The sequence below is a fragment of the Stegostoma tigrinum genome, chromosome 32, assembly GCF_030684315.1.
Source record: "Stegostoma tigrinum isolate sSteTig4 chromosome 32, sSteTig4.hap1, whole genome shotgun sequence".
NCBI classification, from domain to species: Eukaryota; Metazoa; Chordata; class Chondrichthyes; order Orectolobiformes; family Stegostomatidae; genus Stegostoma; species Stegostoma tigrinum.
Genome location: NC_081385.1, coordinates 5,079,257 through 5,098,630, shown reverse-complemented (window position 1 = coordinate 5,098,630; position 19,374 = coordinate 5,079,257). Strand labels below are relative to the sequence as shown.

The 19,374-nt window shown below is 44.2% G+C and overlaps 1 protein-coding gene across 2 annotated transcripts in view; it reads right to left on the bottom strand.

Annotated features, from left to right (window-relative positions):
* phldb1b (pleckstrin homology-like domain, family B, member 1b) overlaps positions 1-19,374 on the bottom strand; it is a 368,925-nt gene that overhangs the window by 241,628 nt on the left and 107,923 nt on the right. For both annotated transcript variants that reach the window (XM_048562077.2, XM_059639124.1), the window contains exons 2-3: positions 13,626-13,727; positions 4,891-5,014 (exon numbers count right to left, since the gene is read on the bottom strand). In XM_048562077.2, coding sequence (XP_048418034.1) covers positions 4,891-5,014; positions 13,626-13,727 — 226 coding nt within the window. The remainder of the gene's footprint in view (positions 1-4,890; positions 5,015-13,625; positions 13,728-19,374) is intronic.

Here is a 19,374-nt window from a genome sequence, read left to right as displayed (position 1 = left end):
CACTCCCCCTCCCATTCTCTTGATGACATGTCCATCATGGGCCTCCTGCACTGCCACAATGATGCCACCCGAAGGTTGCAGGAACAGCAACTCATATTCCGCCTGGGAACCCTGCCGCCATATGGTATCAATGTGGACTTCACCAGTTTCAAAATCTCCCCTTCCCCCACTGCATCCCTAAACCAGCCCAGTTCATCCCCTCCCCCCACTGCACCACACAACCAGCCCAGCTCTTCCCCCCCACCCACTGCATCCCAAAACCAGTCCAACCTGTCTCTGCCTCCCTAACCGGTTCTTCCTCTCACCCATCCCTTCCTCCCACCCCAAGCCGCACCCCCAGCTACCTACTAACCTCATCCCACCTCCTTGACCTGTCCGTCTTCCCTGGACTGACCTATCCCCTCCCTACCTCCCCACCTACACCCTCTCCACCTATCTTCTTTACTCTCCATCTTCGGTCCGCCTCCCCCTCTCTCCCTATTTATTCCAGTTCCCTCCCCCCATCCCCCTCTCTGATGAAGGGTCTAGGCCCGAAACGTCAGCTTTTGTGCTCCTGAGATGCTGCTTGGCCTGCTGTGTTCATCCAGCCTCACATTTTATTATCTTGGAATCTCCAGCATCTGCAGTTCCCATTATCTCTGACACAATTTGTAGCAACCTGCAGCACAGGTAATGTGCACAATTTTGCAGGAATGACAAACATTCCAAAAAATACTTTCTTCAAATCTTCTCTTACGAAAGACAGAAATGAATAATTTACAGATAATAAAATGTGAGGCTGGATGAACACAGCAGGCCAAGCAGCATCTCAGGAGCACAAAAGCTGACGTTTCGGGCCTAGACCCTTCATGTTTACAGAGCAGCTCTGTGAAGTTTCACTTTCTCAATTGTTAAAAGTACCACTGAATGTGAAACAACATTGACCTCTCCAGTGAAGCAAACACTGTGTCTTGTTTGATGTGGAGCCCAGAGATTGGGTCTGATAACAGCACATAGACAATGTGTTATCTGTCTCAGCGCCATCCTTCCAGTGAAATTTAATCTGATGCTTTAATCTCCTACCCACTCCCCATATCAGCACTAAACTATTTCCCCAAAACAAGGGTGGAGCGGCATGCAAGATAAGACAATTTCGACACAAAGATGACCAGTCAGATGCCTGTAGGTCTTCTCAAAACACAATCAAACCAACTAAAACAAACATGGAATGGAAATGTGTTTAAATTATTCCATTTCATTTTGTTTCAGAAACTATTTCTCAGTAAGAATCAGGAGAAAATCTCTGCACTAAAATGTTAGAATTTTTTTCCCAGTTTATTAGGAATCCTCATACTGTTTCTGTTTCATATTACTTTGACGTTAAAGATTTAAAGGGACTTCCTCGTCCTCCTTCTCACAGGGTCCTAGAGACTAAAAAAATTGCCCCTCATGTCTCCTTTAAGTCTTTCTCCTATCACCTTAAAAATATGCCCCTGGTCTTAAAATCCCCCGCCGAAGGGTAAAAACATCACCTTTATCTATAAGCCTCATGATTTTATAAATCTCTGTCACCTCTCAACCTCCTACGTTCCAGCGAAAAAATGTCCCATCCTATCCAGCCTCCCCTTATAACTCAAACCCGCCATTCCTTGCAACATCCTGGGGAAATCTCTTCTGAGCCCCCTTCAGTTTAATAATGTCCTTCCTATAATAGGGCAACCAGAACTGGACACAGTGCTCCAGAAGAGGCTTCACCAATAGCCTGTACAACCTCAACATAACACCCCAAACTCCTATGCTCAAAGAAGTAAGCAATGAAGGCATGTGTGCTCAATGCCGAAATATTTCTGTCACAAACTTCAAGGAATCATGTACTTGAACCCCTAGGTCTCTGTTAACACTATCCAAGGATATACTTTTAATTGTAGAAGTCCTGTCCCACGCAACGCCTCGCATTTATCCAAATTAAATTTCCTAATATTGATTGGAACCTCCTCCGAGCAGAAGATTTGAATGGAGCTGTTTTTGTAAGGTGTGTTCAGGAGGGTTTCCTAACGCAGTACGTTGACAGGCCGACGAGGGGAGAGGCCATTCTAGACTTGGTGCTCGGAAACGAGCCGGGGCAGGTATCAGATCTTGTGGTGGGAGAGCATTTTGGTGATAGTGACCATAACACTCTCTCATTCTACATAGCTATGGAGAAGGAGAGGATTAGGCAGAATGGGAGGATATTTAATTGGGGAAGAGGAAACTATGATGCGATTAGACACGAGTTAGGAAGCATGGACTGGGAGCAGTTGTTCCATGGTAAGGGAACTATAGACATGTGGAGATGGTTTAAGGAACAGTTGTTGGGAGTGATGAGTAAATATGTCCCTCTGAGACAGGCAAGACGGGGTAAGATAAAGGAACCTTGGATGACGAGAGCGGTGGAGCTTCTAGTGAAAAGGAAGAAGGTAGCTTACATAAGGTGGAGGAAGCTAGGGTCAAGTTCAGCTAGAGAGGATTACATGCAGGCAAGGAAGGAGCTCAAAAATGGTCTGAGGAGAGCCAGGAGGGGGCACGAGAAAGGCTTGGCAGAAGGAATCCGGGAAAACACAAAGGCATTTTACACTTACGTGAGGAATAAGAGAATGGTCAAAGAAAGAGTAGGGCCGATCAGGGATAGCATAGGGAACTTGTGTGTGGAGCCTGAGGAGGTAGGGGAAGCCCTAAATGAGTTTTTTGCTTCTGTCTTTACGAAAGAAACGACCTGTGTAGTGAATGAAACCTTTGAAGAGCAGGTGTGCATGCTGGAATGGATAGAGATAGAGGAAGCTGATGTACTGAAAATTTTGTCAAACATTAAGATTGACAAGTCGCCAGGCCCGGATCAGATTTGTCCTCGGCTGCTTTGGGAAGCGAGAAATGCAATTGCTTCGCCACTTGCGAAGATCTTTGCATCCTCGCTCTCCACTGGAGTCGTACCTGAGGACTGGAGAGAGGCAAATGTAATTCCTCTCTTCAAGAAAGGAAATAGGGAAATCCCCGGCAATTATAGACCGGTAAGTCTCACGTCTGTCGTCTGCAAGGTGTTAGAAAGGATTCTGAGGGATAAGATTTATGACCATCTGGAAGAGCATGGCTTGATCAAATACAGTCAACACGGCTTTGTGAGGGGTAGGTCATGCCTTACGAACCTTATCGAGTTTTTTGAGGATGTGACTAGTAAGGTTGATGAGGGTCAAGCTGTGGATGTGGTGTATATGGACTTCAGTAAGGCATTTGATAAGGTTCCCCATGGAAGGCTCATTCAGAAGGTCAGGAGGAATGGGATACAGGGGAACTTAGCTGCTTGGATACAGAATTGGCTGGCCAACAGAAGACAGCGAGTGGTAGTAGAAGGAAAATATTCTGCCTGGAAGTCAGTGGTGAGTGGGGTTCCACAGGGCTCTGTCCTTGGGCCTCTACTGTTTGTAATTTTTATTAATGACTTGGACGAGGGAATTGAAGGATGGGTCAGCAAGTTTGCAGACGACACAAAGGTCGGAGGTGTCGTTGACAGTGTAGAGGGCTGTTGTAGGCTGCAGCGGGACATTGACAGGATGCAGAGATGGGCTGAGAGGTGGCAGATGGAGTTCAACCTGGATAAATGCGAGGTGATGCATTTTGGAAGGTCGAATTTGAAAGCTGAGTACAGGATTAAGGATAGGATTCTTGGCAGCGTGGAGGAACAGAGGGATCTTGGTGTGCAGATACATAGATCCCTTAAAATGGCCACCCAAGTGGACAGGGTTGTTAAGAAAGCATATGGTGTTTTGGCTTTCATTAACAGGGGGATTGAGTTTAAGAGTCGTGAGATCTTGTTGCAGCTCTATAAAACTTTGGTTAGACCGCACTTGGAATACTGCGTCCAGTTCTGGGCGCCCTATTATAGGAAAGATGTGGATGCTTTGGAGAGGGTTCAGAGGAGGTTTACCAGGATGCTGCCTGGACTGGAGGGCTTATCTTATGAAGAGAGGTTGACTGAGCTCGGTCTCTTTTCATTGGAGAAAAGGAGGAGGAGAGGGGACCTAATTGAGGTATACAAGATAATGAGAGGCATAGATAGAGTCGATAGCCAGAGACTATTTCCCAGGGCAGAAATGGCTAGCACGAGGGGTCATAGTTTTAAGCTGGTTGGTGGAAAGTATAGAGGGGATGTCAGAGGCAGGTTCTTTACGCAGAGAGTTGTGAGAGCATGGAATGCATTGCCAGCAGCAGTTGTGGAAGCAAGGTCATTGGGGTCATTTAAGAGACTGCTGGACATGCATATGGTCACAGAAATTTGAGGGTGCATCCATGAGGATCAATGGTCAGCACAACATTGTGGGCTGAAGGGCCTGTTCTGTGCTGTACTGTTCTATGTTCTATGTTCTATGTTCTAAACCTCTTCTGCCACACCTCAGCCCATTGACCCAATCAAGATCTCTTTGCAATCTTTGATAACCTTCGCTGTCCACTATACCACAAATTTTGGTGTCATCCATAAAATTACTAACCACACCTTTTATATTCTCATCTAAATCATTTATGTAAAACCCCAAAAAGAACCCAGCACTCAGATCCCTGTGAAACACTGCATTAAATTCCAAATGCTGCAAAGAAAACAGAGGAGCACTCAAAAACTTCTCTCATGCAAAACCAGCATCATCGGACGAGGACGATGAACAGCACAGTTTGAGGGGTTTCTTCCAGCACTGCTCTGCTTCGCTATGTAATAGAAGCAAAATGTTGGAAATCTGAAATAAAAACAGTAAGTGCTGGAGGGACTCAGCACGTCTGGCAACACCTGCAGAGAGCGCAACAGCATTAATGTCCTGCATCCTAGACAGTTCCGGAGAAAAGTTCAGCCCCGTACACACTGTCAGCAATTAGCCTTGGGTCTCTCACCTTCTTCAAGAGGAAGCAACGTGACAGCGATACTGAGGCGTCCGCTGCCCAGGCTGACCAGGTGAGGTTTGTCCGTCTGTACCTTCAGCCCCTTGCCTGTGTCAATAAGGTCCAGAGGTGTGTTCTGACAGGAAAAGAAGAACAGCACGATGTCAGATGGCTTAGAATAACATAACGACACAAGAAATAGAAGCAGAAGTAATCTCTGGCTCCCGCGAACCTGCTCCTCCACTTCCTGCAAACATGGCCAATCTTCTCAGTCTCACTTTCCTGCCTGATTCCCCACAGCGTACAAAAATCAACTGGATTCAGTTTTGAACCGACTCAACGATTGAGTATCGTTGGCTCTCTGAGAGAGAGAATTCCAAAGATTCACGGTGGGGAATTTTCTCTGCCTCAATTACAAACAGCTGATTCCCGATCTTGACACTCCGCTCCCTCATTCTACATTTTGTGACCAGGAAACAGCCTCTCAGTTGCCATCCTACACGATGCAATCCTATCAAATACAATCACCTCTTGATCATCTAAACACCAAGAGACTACAAACCCTTCAACTTCATAGCATAGACAATAGTTCTGACATGATTAAAAACAGCATGTGCGCGGATTAGATATTTGATTTTGGTTCAATTTGGTATGACAGGCATTTATTATGAAAGTTTCCACTGAAGGTGGCCAGCAACTGTGATACATGTACTTAGGAGCTCCAATATGATTCAAAATTACTAACGAAATGAACAAAATTCCCGGTAAGTGTGGTCTGGTGTCCTTTTCAATGCCTACATTTGAAAATCCTCAATTCCTCAGCTCAAGTGCCCTTACCCTCTCCGCATTGTGTTACCTCTTCCAGCCCCAAAACCATTACCCCAGCACCTCCTGCACCCGGAACACTCCATTTCCACGAGGGCTTTGCCCCAGCGCAATTGTTTTAATTTGGCAGCAGGAGGTGAAGTTGCCATTAAATAAATCCCAGTGGATCAAGAACACGTTGGAAATCAATGCAGAGTTTGATATGTTTCTGATGCTGCAAATGTGAAGGATATGGAAAGGAACATACTTGCATTGACATAGCACCTTTCATGACCGAGGACTCCCCAAATCTACAACTTTTTGAAGTGTTGTGACGAACGTAAGAAACCCAGCAGCCAATTTACACACAGCAAGATCCCATAAATAGACATAAAATACATAACCAAGCTGTTTGGGAGATTCTGAGTGAGCAATAAATGTTAGCCAGGATACCAGGAGACAACTCGCATGGCTCTGCCAGAGATTCGCATGGCTACATGAGATGGTATCATCAGCATCAGTTTAATGTCTAATTAACAGCTGGCACTGCCAAGTAGTACAGTATGTAATGAGAACACTGAGGCTGCAAGACAGATTCCTGAAAGTGGCTTGAACTCACCACCTTCTACTTCAGCGGGAATGCCACCCACTGAGTTGGCACCTGCAGTAAAAAGCCATTAGCTTCTCTTTATTAGTGCCCAGGTAATATCAGCCAGCTTGTGTTACCAAGGCAGCTACAAATCCCACAAATTCTGACTCGTCCCCCAGCTGCCAAGGCCCGGTTATGTCTAACAGTTGTTACATTCCTCTGCAGCAAACCCCATCACTTTGTTCTTTAGGCAATTAGTTCTAGACTCACATTGTACCTGCCCCAAGAATCTCCAGGCTGACCAGCTGGACAATCCGTCCATGTGCAGCAAAATCTCATTTTGTGGTTTATCCCCAAGGCTTTCTTCCTATTTGAAAGCACTGACAATTTCTGAATTACTGAGAGCTGTGTTGGTGAGAGTCTGCTTTGTAACCAACTTTTTCAAAGAAGTTATGGCACATCCTCTGGAACAGGTGGGACTTGAGTCCCAGCCTCCTGGTTCAGATGCAGGAACACAGTGGTGTGTCTGTGTGTGAGAGTTGTGAGCGATTGTGTGTGTGTGTGTGTGTGTGTGTGTGTGTGTGTGTGTGTATGTGCGCGCGTGCGTGCATGTGTCTGTGTGTGTGTTTGTGTGTGTGTGAATTCATGTGCAAGTGTGTGTGTGTGAGTGAATGCATGTATGTGTGTGTGTGAGAGATGTGTGAATGATTGTGTGTGTGTGTGTCTGTGTGTGTGTGTGTGTTATTGTGAGTTTGTGTAAGTGTGCTCGTGTGTGTGTATGTGTGTGTGTCAGCGTGTGTATGTGTGTGTGTGAGAGATGAGTGAATGATTGTGTGTGTGTGTGTGTGTCTGTGTGTGTGTGTTATTGTGTGAGTTTGTGTAAGTGTGCTCGTGCGTGTGTATGTGTGTGTGTCAGCGTGTGTATGTGTGTGTGTGAGTGTGATTGTGCGTGTTTGCATGCATCAACATACATGTTTTGAATGTGCCTGTGAGTATCTTGCGTGTGTCAACTTGTAGCTATACAATAACACCCAGTCATTTACCTTCCCAGAGAATGCTATTTTCACAAATGTCTGTGCCTGAAGTGAAGCAATCATTTTTTCGTCTTTCCCCTGATTTAAAAACTACGGATTAGCAATGATTAGATTCAATGTGAGCAAAATGTTGCACAGTATCAAGCTGATAAACAAATGACAGGTCTTGACTGTGTACATTCCTGTGTGCTTTCACATATATTAAAATCCTTGCCATTACATTTGTTCTGATTCCTCGTTACTGTTTTACAATTGAATAAACAAGTGTATCATTGGTTGAAAAGCACTTTGAGATTTTAAGCTGTAACAGGCATTATAGAAATGCAAGTTCAACCTTTCTTTCTGAAATGTTGTGAGTAACTTTGTTGTTAACGTTCCTGGTATTGTTTAAATTTGTGAAACAAGCACCCTCTGAGCATCATATAGAAACATGGTGATCGGAGATTATCTTTCCATCCCATGATGAGGACACACTGTCTCCAAATTAAGAGCTGCACTAATAAGATTAACATTATCCCAATACAGCGAATCTGATTTGGAACACTAGAGTGATGAAAGATAGTTTTTGCAGTCAGTACACACAATGGTGTATCAATTGCATGCATTAATAATGTGAGATAGAGGTGTTTGTGAGCTTCAGGTACCTGGAAATAAATATCACTAACAATCCGTCCTGGTCCATCCATGTTGACATGACAGTCAAGAAAGCACATCAATGTCTCTGCTTCCTCATGAGGCTAAGGAAATACTGCATGTTCACAAAAACTGTTATAGATGCACCATAGAAAGCATTCTATTTGGATGCATTACTGCTTGGTATGGGGAACTGCTCTGCCCAAGACAGCAACAAATTACAGAGTCAAGAACACACCCCAGACCAACACACAACCAGAATTCCTTCCATTGGCTGGTTGGACCAAAGGGTCATTTTCCTTGCTGTATGACTCTATGACTCTATCGACGCGTTCAACTACACTTCCCTCTCCGTCTACACTTGCTGCTTCCTGCAAGCAACAAACTCAAAGGTCCCTCCCACCCTCGTTGTACTCTCTTTCATCCTCTTCCAACAGGAAGAAGATACAAAAGTTTGAAAGCACGTACCAACAGATTTAAGAACAGCTTCATCCCCACTGTTATCAGAGTTATCAACAGACCTCTCATACATTGGAGTTGATCTTTCTCTGCACCTTCTCTGTAGCTGTAAAACGATATTCTGCATGAGGTTGTAGGGATGCTCACCAAACCACTGGGTTTGGATGTGAACACTTTGTCACCCTGCAAGGTAACATAGTCAGTGCGCCTCTGGTGAAGCGTTGGTGTGCTGTCCCACTTGTTATTTATCTGCCTCAGTTTGCTGGGGTGGTCGGTATTACCTCAGGTTCTGTTTCTCCGTGGTTTGTACACAGCATCTAATTCAATGTGTCTGTTGATGGAGTTCCAGTTGGAATGCCAGACCTCCGGGAATTCCCTGGCATGTCTGTGTTTGGTGTGTGTGATTATGGATGTGTGGTCCCAGTCAAGTTTGTGACCCTTGTTGTCTGTGTGTAATAAGACCAGTGAGAATTGGTCGCGTCTCTTGGTGGCGAGTTGTGTTCATGTATCCTTATTGTCAGTTTTCTTCCAGTTTGACCCATGCAGTGTTTCCCACAGTCATCGCACGGTATTTTGTACATTACACAGTTTTTGCTGGTTTTGGGTATGGGATCCTTCATGTTTGTCAGTGGCTGTCGTAGGGTGGTTGTTGGTTTGTGGGCTACTCTGATACCTAGGGGACTGAGTGGTCTTATGGTCATCTCTGATATGTCCTTGATGTACAGTCGGGTGATTAGTGAATCTGGTCATGTTGTGCCTTCCTACTGTGGTCTATCTCTGAGTAACAGCGGATTGTGCTTTTGGGTATCTATTCGTTTTGAAGATTCCTTATAGGTGTTCCTGTTTTGCTCTACGTAGTTCTGGGTTGCTGCAGTGTGTTGTGGCTCATTTAAGTAGTGCACTGATGCAGACCCATTTATGGGTGATGGGGAGGTTGCTGGTGTAAGTAAGTATCTGATCTGTACGTGTGGTCTTTCTGTATGTGCTAGTCTGGAGTTCCCCGTTGCTTTTGCGTTCTACCGTTATGTCCAGGAAGGGTGGTCAGTTATTTTTCTCTTCTTCTTTCGTGATTTTTATCCCAGTGAGGATGTTGCTTATGTCTCAAGAACTTTAAACTATGTTCTGCATTCTGGTGTATTATTCTGATGTACTTGTGTAGGGTATGATTTGTCTGGTTAACACACAAAACAATACTTTTCACTGTATCTCGGTACACATGACAATAATAAATCAAATCAACCAACTCATTCAACAGACAGACAGATGCAGCATTGTTGAGTATCAGGGATGGCATCTGTGGGGATGCTGATATCTGTATTTAAGCAGCAGACGCAGGGACTACGAGACAGCGTTGTGGCCAAAGTGGGAAATCGCATTTGACAATGTAATTGACTCTGCGCTGTGCTGTCACTCACTGGGTGTTCAGATCTCACCGCAGAGATCTGAGCATGTAACCATGACGGACAGTCCAGGGGAAGTAACAGGCAGTGCTGTGCTCTTGAGGATGCTGACTCCTGGGTGAGGTGCTGAACTCAAAGATCTCACTGGCCTTGCCAAGATGGGACTGCAGACCCGTAATAATGTAACTTCACTCACAGTTGCCCTGTAACAAGTTACTAGGTTCAAGGTCAGGTAGAGATGGGCAATAAATGTTTGACTTGTAAGTTACACCCACATCCCACGAAAAAATAAAACAACTGGGACACCACTGGTCTGAATTTCCCTTGATGTGAATTTTGGTTGCTATTTAACACAGATTGCATCTTTTTAAAACTTTAGCCCAGACAGGTACTTAAATTATTTGGTCTATATGGTTTCAAGTGTCAAATGTTGTGGAATGGGTACCTAAAGTAACTCTCCAAATTCAGTTTTGGACAAGATTCATCAACTGAGCATGGGTCACAGCACAGACAAGTTAATTACATACAAACATACCAACTAAAAGCACACATAGGCCATTCAGCCCCTCAAGTCTGCTCCGCCGTTCAATAATAGTCATAGAGTCAGAGAGTATTACAGCATAGAATGAGGCCATGTGGTCCATCATGTCCATGCCAGTCATCAAGCACCAATCCATTCCAATTCCATTTCCCAGCTCTTGGCCCATAGCCTTTGGCTGTGACATTTGAAGCGTTCATCGAAATATTTCCTAAATGTTACAATGGTTCCTGCCTCTGTCAAAATTAAAACTTCCCCCTTTCTCTGTCTTAAATGGGAAGCTGCCTTTTGTTTAATCTGTGCCTCCCAGCCATTGCCTCTCCCACAAGAAACATCATCCTTTCTTCACCTGCTTCTTCCTTAAAAGTTTTATGTCACTTTACCAGCACCTCTTGTGAAAGTCACACTTGTTTCTTCTCAGACTTTAGAAAAGAACAAAATTATCTGTACTTTTACAGCTGCTTGCACTATTTCAGAATGTGCCAAAAGTTTTGAGTGGGACATAGATGTTGGAGAGAATGAGAGACAGACCAATCAGCATCCAGATCATGCTGGCAACAATGAAATAACTCAATAACCTGCTTTAGTGACTGCACCCAGAGAAAAACTGTATTTTCATGGCACCTTCACAATATCACATTTGGTGACAGCATTTTACATAAATGCCAAAGGTACCCAGCAGCCAGTTTGCACACAGGATACTCTTGCTAACATAGAGCATAGAACATAGAACGTAGAACATAGAACATTACAGCACAGTACAGGCCCTTTGGCCCTCGATGTTGTGCCAACCTGTCATACCGATCTCAAGCCCATCTAACCTACACTATTCCATGTACGTCCATATGCTTGTCCAATGACGACTTAAATGTACCTAAAGTTGGCGAATCTACTACCGTTGCAGGCAAAGCGTTCCATTCCCTTACTACTCTCTGAGTAAAGAAACTACCTCTGACATCTGTCCTATATCTTTCACCCCTCAATTTAAAGCTATGCCCCCTCGTGCTCGCGTCACCATCCTAGGAAAAAGTCTTTCCCTATCCACCCTATCTAACCCACTGATTATTTTATATGTTTCAATTAAGTCACCTCTCAACCTTCTTCTCTCTAATGAAAACAGCCTCAAGTCCCTCAGCCTTTCCTCGTAAGACCTTCCCTCCATACCAGGCAACATCCTAGTAAATCTCCTCTGCACCCTTTCCAAAGCTCCACATCCTTCTTATAATGCGATGACCAGAACTGTACACAATACTCCAAGTGCGGCTGCACCAGAGTTTTGTACAGCTTCACCATAACCTCTTGGTTCCGGGACTCGATCTCTCTATTATTAAAAGCTAAAACACTGTATGCCTTCTTAACAGCCCTGTCAACCTGAGTGGCAACTTTCAAGGATCTGTGTACATGGACACCGAGATCTCTCTGCTCATCTGCACTGCTAAGAATCTTACCATTAGCCCAGTACTTTGCCTTCTGGTTACTCCTACCAAAGGGCATCACCTCACACTTGCCTGCATTAAACTCCATTTGCCACCTCTCAGCCCAGCTCTGCAGCTTATCTATGTCTCTCTGCAACCTACAGCATCCTTCGTCACTATCCACAACTCCACCAACCTTAGTGTCGTCTGCAAATTTACTAACCCATCCTTCTACGCCTTCATCCAGGTCATTTATAAAAATGACAAACAGCAGTGGACCGAACACAGACCCTTCCGGTACACCACTGGTAACTGGTCTCCAGGATGAACATTTCATCAGCTTCCACCCTCTGTCTTCTTTCAGCAAGCCAATTTCCGATCCAAACTGCTATATCTCCCACAATTCCATTCCTCTGCATTTTGTACAATAGCCTACTGTGGGGAACCTTATCGAACGCCTTGCTGAAATCCATATACACCACATCAACTGGTTTACTCTCATCTACCTGTTTGGTCACCTTCTCAAAGAACTGAACAAGGTTTGTGAGGCATGACCTTCCCTTCACAAAACCGTGCTGACTATCCCTAATCAATTTATTCTTTTCTAGATGATTATAAATCCTATCCCTTATAACCTTTTCCAACACTTTATCAACAACTGAGGTAAGGCTCACTGGTCTATAATTACCAGGGATGTCTCTACTCCCTTTCTTGAACAGGGGAACCACATTTGCTATGTTGTGGAGGTGCCTGTGTTAGACTGACGTGGACAAGAATAGAAGTCAGATGACATCAGGTTATAGTCCAACTGGTTTATTTGAAATCACAACCTTTTGCAGCACTGCCCTTTGTCAGGTGAAATGAAGGGAAGCACATATTTGTACTATCTTTTGATCTCTCTGCTGATAAGCATTTGCCTGTGTGCTTCCCTTCACTTCACCTGATGAAGGAGCAGCGCTTTGAAAGCTTGTGATTTTGAGTAAACCTTTTGGGCTATAGCCTGGGTCACATGACTTCTGACCTTAACAATAATAACTGACCATATAATATGTTTAAGTGGAATTAGTTATGGAAAAATATTAACCAAGAGACCAAGAAGGACTGTCCTCCTCTTCCTCAAGATAGGGCATGGGATCCTTTATGTCCAGGTGAGAATGATAATGTCTCATCAATGTCTCATCGACTCTTAGACCTGGCATGTTATTTCAGACATTGGTTTGTCTGCAGCACCACTTTATTTTTAATATTTTGTAATTATCTCTCTGCCTTATTTAATCATATTGTAGGTCATTCTTTTGGTTGTTATTCAGCTGTTGGCACTTTACTCATACTGTCTGACACTCTTGATCATCTGCAAAGACTTATTATTCGACACTCCACTCATACCAGTTGTATGACCTTTTGGTCTCTGTGTCCTTGATCCCTCTGCCTATAAATTCTGTGTCTGTGCACTGCTCGCTCACCACCTGACGAAGGGGCTGTGCTCTGAAAGCTTGTGATTACAAATGAACCGATTGGGCGATAACCCGGGGTCATGTGGCTTCTGGCACACAATGTCTCATTGGGCAGGCAGCACCTTTGGCAGTGCAGCACTCCTTTGAGTCCCAGACTGGCAGTATTGATCTGGATTGTGTGTTCCTGTCCAATATACAGCTTTAGGTGTTGGGAGGGTTCTACACTGAGTCACGGCTGACAGAGTTACAATGAAGCTGCACCAGGTCATAAAGTGGCTGTGGTGATATTTTATGTTTCACTGGACCTCATTGTAAATTAGTCTATCTCAGAATCTGCTGTCTGTGCTACTTTGACCAAAGATCAAACTGACTACAAATATACAAGCTCAGTCACTGTGATTGCTCAGCTAGCCCGTCTCACCTGAATGATTTTCTGTGATTTTGTTGTTTGGCTAACTGTATTTCTGTTTGTTTTGTCCATGATCGAGTCATTTATAATTGCCCCTTCACACTCCTGGATATCCTGAAAGGAAAAGAGAAGAGTGAATGTTACTTTTGTTTAAATTCTCACATTGTGCACTTTCCAAGAATTCTTCATACAGTACGCTCAGCTCTCAATCAATGGACTGCGCTTTTTCAAATCCCGCTCCCTCCACAGAATTGAGCGCAAAGTCTTGACTGACATCCTAGTGCACTACTGAAGGGGTGCTGTATTGTCCTCGGTGCTGTCTCTCAAATAAGACATTAAACTGAGACTGGTCTACCCTCTCAGATGCCACTTATTTGAAGAAGAGCAGGGGATTTCTCCTCTATAAACATTACAACAGAAACCTACTTTTGGCTAAATACAATCCAAAAGGACTGCAGATGCTGGAAATCAGGAACAAAAACAGAAGTTGCTGGAAAAGCTCAGCAGGTCTGGCAGCATCTATGAAGAAAACATCAGAGTTAACATTTCGAGTCAAGTGACCTGTCCTCAGAACTAGTTCCTGGACCTGAAACGTCAACTCTGAGTTTTTTCTTCACAGATACTACAAGACCTGCTGAGCTTTTCCAGTCACTTCTGTTTTTAAATCTAATTTAGGCTCTGATTACAAACTCTGATAGTTCACTTCCCCCAATCCTGCTGTCTATGCTGAGTCTAATTGTCATTAGTAGAGGACAGACCACGAGGGAAACTTAAGTAGAACAGCCATTTGTCTTCCATAACCAAGTGTAGTTTACTGCCTGATAGCAAAAGATACAATCAGCTGATTAGGCAAAATCACAAGTATCAGGAGCCTGGGATGACATGTCTATCTCCCTCAGGACTTTATAGAACCCTGCCCTTTTCTCCAACATAAAACTGAGTGACATCATCAAATTGGGTGAAACTCAATGTAATTTCCACATATTTCAGAACCCTTACATTACACAACGCTGTAATCCTTTAACACTGCACTAACCTGTCAGCACCAATGCTGTACTCATATTTAAATTGGAGCTTAACCCATACTCTTTGTGATTCAGGGGAGTTAGTGTTACCAAACTGATACAGATGAAAATAAAAGAAATGGAAGAAAGACTGGTCAGTATATTGCAGTTGGCTGTGGTTTTTGAGACAGGCTATCTCCCACATTTGGGCTTCATTTATTATCAATACCTTGTTCCTCAGAGAGCCGGAGGTTTACATTCAAAAGGCAACTTCCATTCTTCATACCAAACTTGAAACATTAACTTGGTTTCTCTCTCGACACATGCTGCCAGACCTGCTGAGTTTCTCCAGCACTTTCCATTTTTGTCTCAGATTCCCAGCATTTGCAAGATTTTGCTTCAGTATCGGTGTGCACCCTTCAGAGGTCAGGGTGATGTCTGGATACAGAGACACTCAAGAAGTTGCAAGAAACGTCTGACTGAGACACAAGCAGAACTGAGGGTTTACATAAACATCAGGAAAGGCTGAACTGACTGGAGCTGTTTTCTCTAGTAAAGAGAAGACTCACAGGTCATATTAGAAGTCTTTAAAATAAGGAAAAGGCTTCATATGATAAAGAGAGAGAATAGGTTTCTGTTTGCAACCAGAAAAAAACTGTCACTAATAAATTTAATCAGGAATTCAGGATAATCCTCTTCATCCAGGGTCTGGGGAGAACGTAGGACATGTTCCTGCAAGGGCTGGTTGAGTGAACAGTATTGATGTGTGTAGAGGAAGCCAAATAAATACGCAAGGTAAAAGGGACTTTTTCGAATAATAATAAGGATAAAAACAACTACAAGATAAAGTCAGAGATAACAGGAACTGCAGATGCTGGAGAATTTGAGATAACATCTGCTGGATGAACACAGCAGGCCAAGCAGCATCTGATGAAGGGTCTAGGCCTGAAACGTCAGCTTTTGTACTCCTAAGATGCCACTTGGCCTGCAGTGTTCATCCACCTCCACACTTTGTTACAAGATAAAGTCAGATAGCCAGAGGCTTGTGGGGAGCATGGACACCCCAGTGATTGACCTGTTCCTGTGCCACGGCTTGTCCTCAATTATTTTAGTTTATATCCAACTGGATGAGCAATAGACAGGAGCCACACATTTCCAACAGTCCTAACGGAATCTCTCAGGGTCTGGATACCATCAGAAGTACAGAATTCCCCATCTTATAAAGAATTATGCACACAGTGTTAGGATGAGGATTCGCTTGTTCAGATCCCTTTCAGATAAGGCATGGGTATATGTGAACTCCTGGATTGATTTTAACAGCTGGAAGTTGGTTGGAGAGAAATGTCTTCTCAGTTGGCTCTAGGATACTTATTTCCTTGATGATTCCAAGTAAGGGATTAGTTGTGAGCTTTCTGAGCCCAGACACTTTGGGTACTGTATCTGTATGGGACAACGTGGGACAGACAAGTGGCTCCAGGTCCCATTTATAAACCCCCAAAACCACTCACTCACCTATACTGGCTCCAAGTCCAGCCACACGTTGATGTTATGATCCTAATCCATCTTTTCAAATCTCTCTATGCTCTCTTCCCAGTCCTATCACTGTGACCTTGTCTAGACTCACAAACTCTCTCAGTCTCCACTCAGTCTCACCTCCTGCACATCATCAGTTCCACCACTCCCATCACTGGGTGTCTCGTCACCAGCTGCTGAGGCTCAGAGCTCAGGGTTTGAGGGGAGGTATTGGTGTGGTTAACTAGTAATCCAGAGCTCCAGCTGATGCCCTGGGGCCATAAATCCAAATCCCGTAGATGGCAGAGGGTGAAACTTGGTATCAGTAAAAATCTGGAATTTAAGAAATAAAAGAACTAGCCTAACAGAGACCACTGTCATATCAATCCAGCTGGTTCACTAATACCCTTTAGAATAGTGCGTCTCCCAAACAAAGAACTGGAGATCTGAAACAAAACAGAAACCTGCTGGAGAAACCTTCACAGCACCTGTGGGCGAGAAAGTGAGGTTAATGTTTTTGGGTGTGATTTTTTTTGTCCCATCCCTGCCTGTCTGAATTCCGTGTGACTCCAGACCCAGAGCAATGTGGTTGGCCCTTAAGTGTCCTGTGAGTAATTGGAGATGAGTAATTCATGCTGGCCTAACCAGCAGTGCTCACATCCTATGGCTGGATTTTTTTTTGAAAAACCCTTCCTAAAGGATTGCTGTCCCTGAGGAAGTGAAGATTTTGTAGAGGTGCTCAAACTTTTGAGAGGACTGGGCAGAAGAGAAAGGGAGGAGCTGTTCCCATTAATGAGCAGACCAAGAATGAGAGGGTGTGAAGTCTTTTTTATACAATGAGTGTTCAGGGCCTGGAAAAGGTCCTTCTTGTGGCTCAAATAGTAGTGTCCCTACCCCTGAACAGAGAAGGACCTGGTTTCAAATCCCGTCCTGCTCCAGAGGTGTGCAATAGATATTGCTGAACAGGCTGATTAGGAAAAATAGGTTACTAAAATCTTTTATTTTTTAAATTTAGGGTATGGAATGTGCTGCCTAAAAGTGAGGGCAGGTTCAATCGAGGCATTTGAGAGGGAATTGGATTGTTTTCGGAAAAGGAAGAAGGTATAGGGTTATGGGAAGAAAGTGGGGAATGAATTGTTTCCTTGGGGGATTAGCATTGGCTGCCTTCTGATTCTAACTTTTCCCCAATGGTGCACTTGTATGATCCAGTATTCAATCCTTCCAGAGTCACTGAAACATTTCTCCTTTCTGCTGTACAGTTCTGGTAATGAGGAATGAATTCCCAATGCCAACAGACTTTGGTTAACAGTGAAGCCTGTTAATGGTTAAAAGCATTAAACCAGCAGAGACACAAACAGGAATAATCCAGGATATTACTGGCCAGTGAGCTTTACCTGATGAAGGAGCAGTGCTATGAAAGCTTGTGATTTCCAATAAACCTGCTGGAATATAACCTGGCTTCTGACTTTGTTCAGCCCAGTCCAACACCGGCATCTCCACATCAAGTGAGCTTTACATCACTGCCTGGGAAATCATTGGAAAAAATTCTGATAGACGGGATTTACTCCCATTTGGAAAAGAATGGGTTAGCGGTAGTCAGTGTGGCATTGTGTAGGGAGGGGGCTTTGTCTCACAAATTTGATTGAGCTTTTTGAGGAAGAGATGAAGATGGTTGATGAGGGAGGGGCAGTGTGAGTCAACCATGTGGACATTACTAAAGCACTTGGCAAGGACCGTCATGATAGGCTGGTCCAGAAGATTAAGTCACATGAGATTCATGGTGCGTTGGTAAGTTGGATACAAAATTGGCTTGGTCATGGAAGACACAGTGTAGCTTGGGGGGGGGTGGTGTTTCTGACTGGAGATCTGTGGCATTCCACAAAGTTCCATACCAGGACCTCTTTTGTTAGTAATTTATATAAAAAATTTGGATGAAAATGTAGGTGCTCTGATCAGTACATTTGCAGACGACATGAAAATTCGTGGAATTGTGGATAGTGAAGAAGGTTTTCAAAGCATACAATAGGATACAGATCAGCTGGAAAGTTGGGTGGAGAAATGGCAGCTGGAATTTAATCCGGGCAAGTGTCAGGTGATGTGTTTTGGGAGGTCAAATGCAAGAGAAAAGTATACAGTAAATGGCAGGATCCCTAGAAAGTTTGAGTCCTTCCGCAATTGATGTGTTTTCACTCAAGTGTCAGAGGCTTAGGGGCGAACTAAAAGAAGTATATAAGATTATGAGAGGCACTGATAGGGCAAAATCTTTCACCCAGCATGGAAATGTCAAATACTGGGGGGGCACAGGTTTAAGGTGGGAGCAGAAAAGTTGGAAGGAAACATGAGAGGAAAGTTTTGTACATAATGGGTGGTAGGCCTCTGGAACTCACTGCCCGGGAAAAGGTAGAAGCAGATACAATAGCTACGTTTAAGAGGGATAGTAAAAACTGCTGATGCTGGAGTCAGAGATAACATAGTGTGGAGCTGGAGAAACCCAACAGCCCAGGCAGCAGGAAAGCTGGCGCTTCAGGTCGGGACCTGTCTTCAGAAACTTGAGAAGGGTCCCAACATGAAACATCAACTCTCCTGCTCCTCTGATACTGCCTGGCCTGTCGTGTCCCTCCAGCTCCACACTGTGTTATCTATAGCTACGTTTAAGAGGCATTCAGATAGACATGTGAACAGGGAGGAATACAGAGCGTATGCAGGCAGCTAGGATTAGTTTCGAATGGCAGCACAGTTGGCACAAAGCTGGTGGGTAAAGGGCCTACTCAGGTACTGTTTTATGTCCAACCCTGCTCAGATTAGACAGGTCTATCAGTTATTAACAAACCACATGGGTTAAATACCTTCCCTCTAAAAAAAATCAGTGACAGGCATCCTATAATAAACCAGCTGACGGCATTCTGCACAAGGAGAAAGTAAACCTTCAATCCACATGAGCCGAGGAAATGCAAAGCGAGTTAAGTATTTTCGTCCCGCTGTTTAGCATTTCCAATCACAGCTGTTAGATTCCTCACCCAGCACCAGGCCTTTCCCAATCTTCTAGGTCTCCACACTGCACAGGCAGTGACTGGTGACAGACCATGACGGAGTCCGGTTGCCGTGGCAACTCAGCAGCAACAACACAGCAACACTGCTTGTAACAGTTTTAATGAGGGGATTTGATAATAGAATCCATTATCAGCGCAGCCACCAGAGACTCAGGGAGTAAGCGAACTGCAGGGAGGAGCACAGATTACACCAAA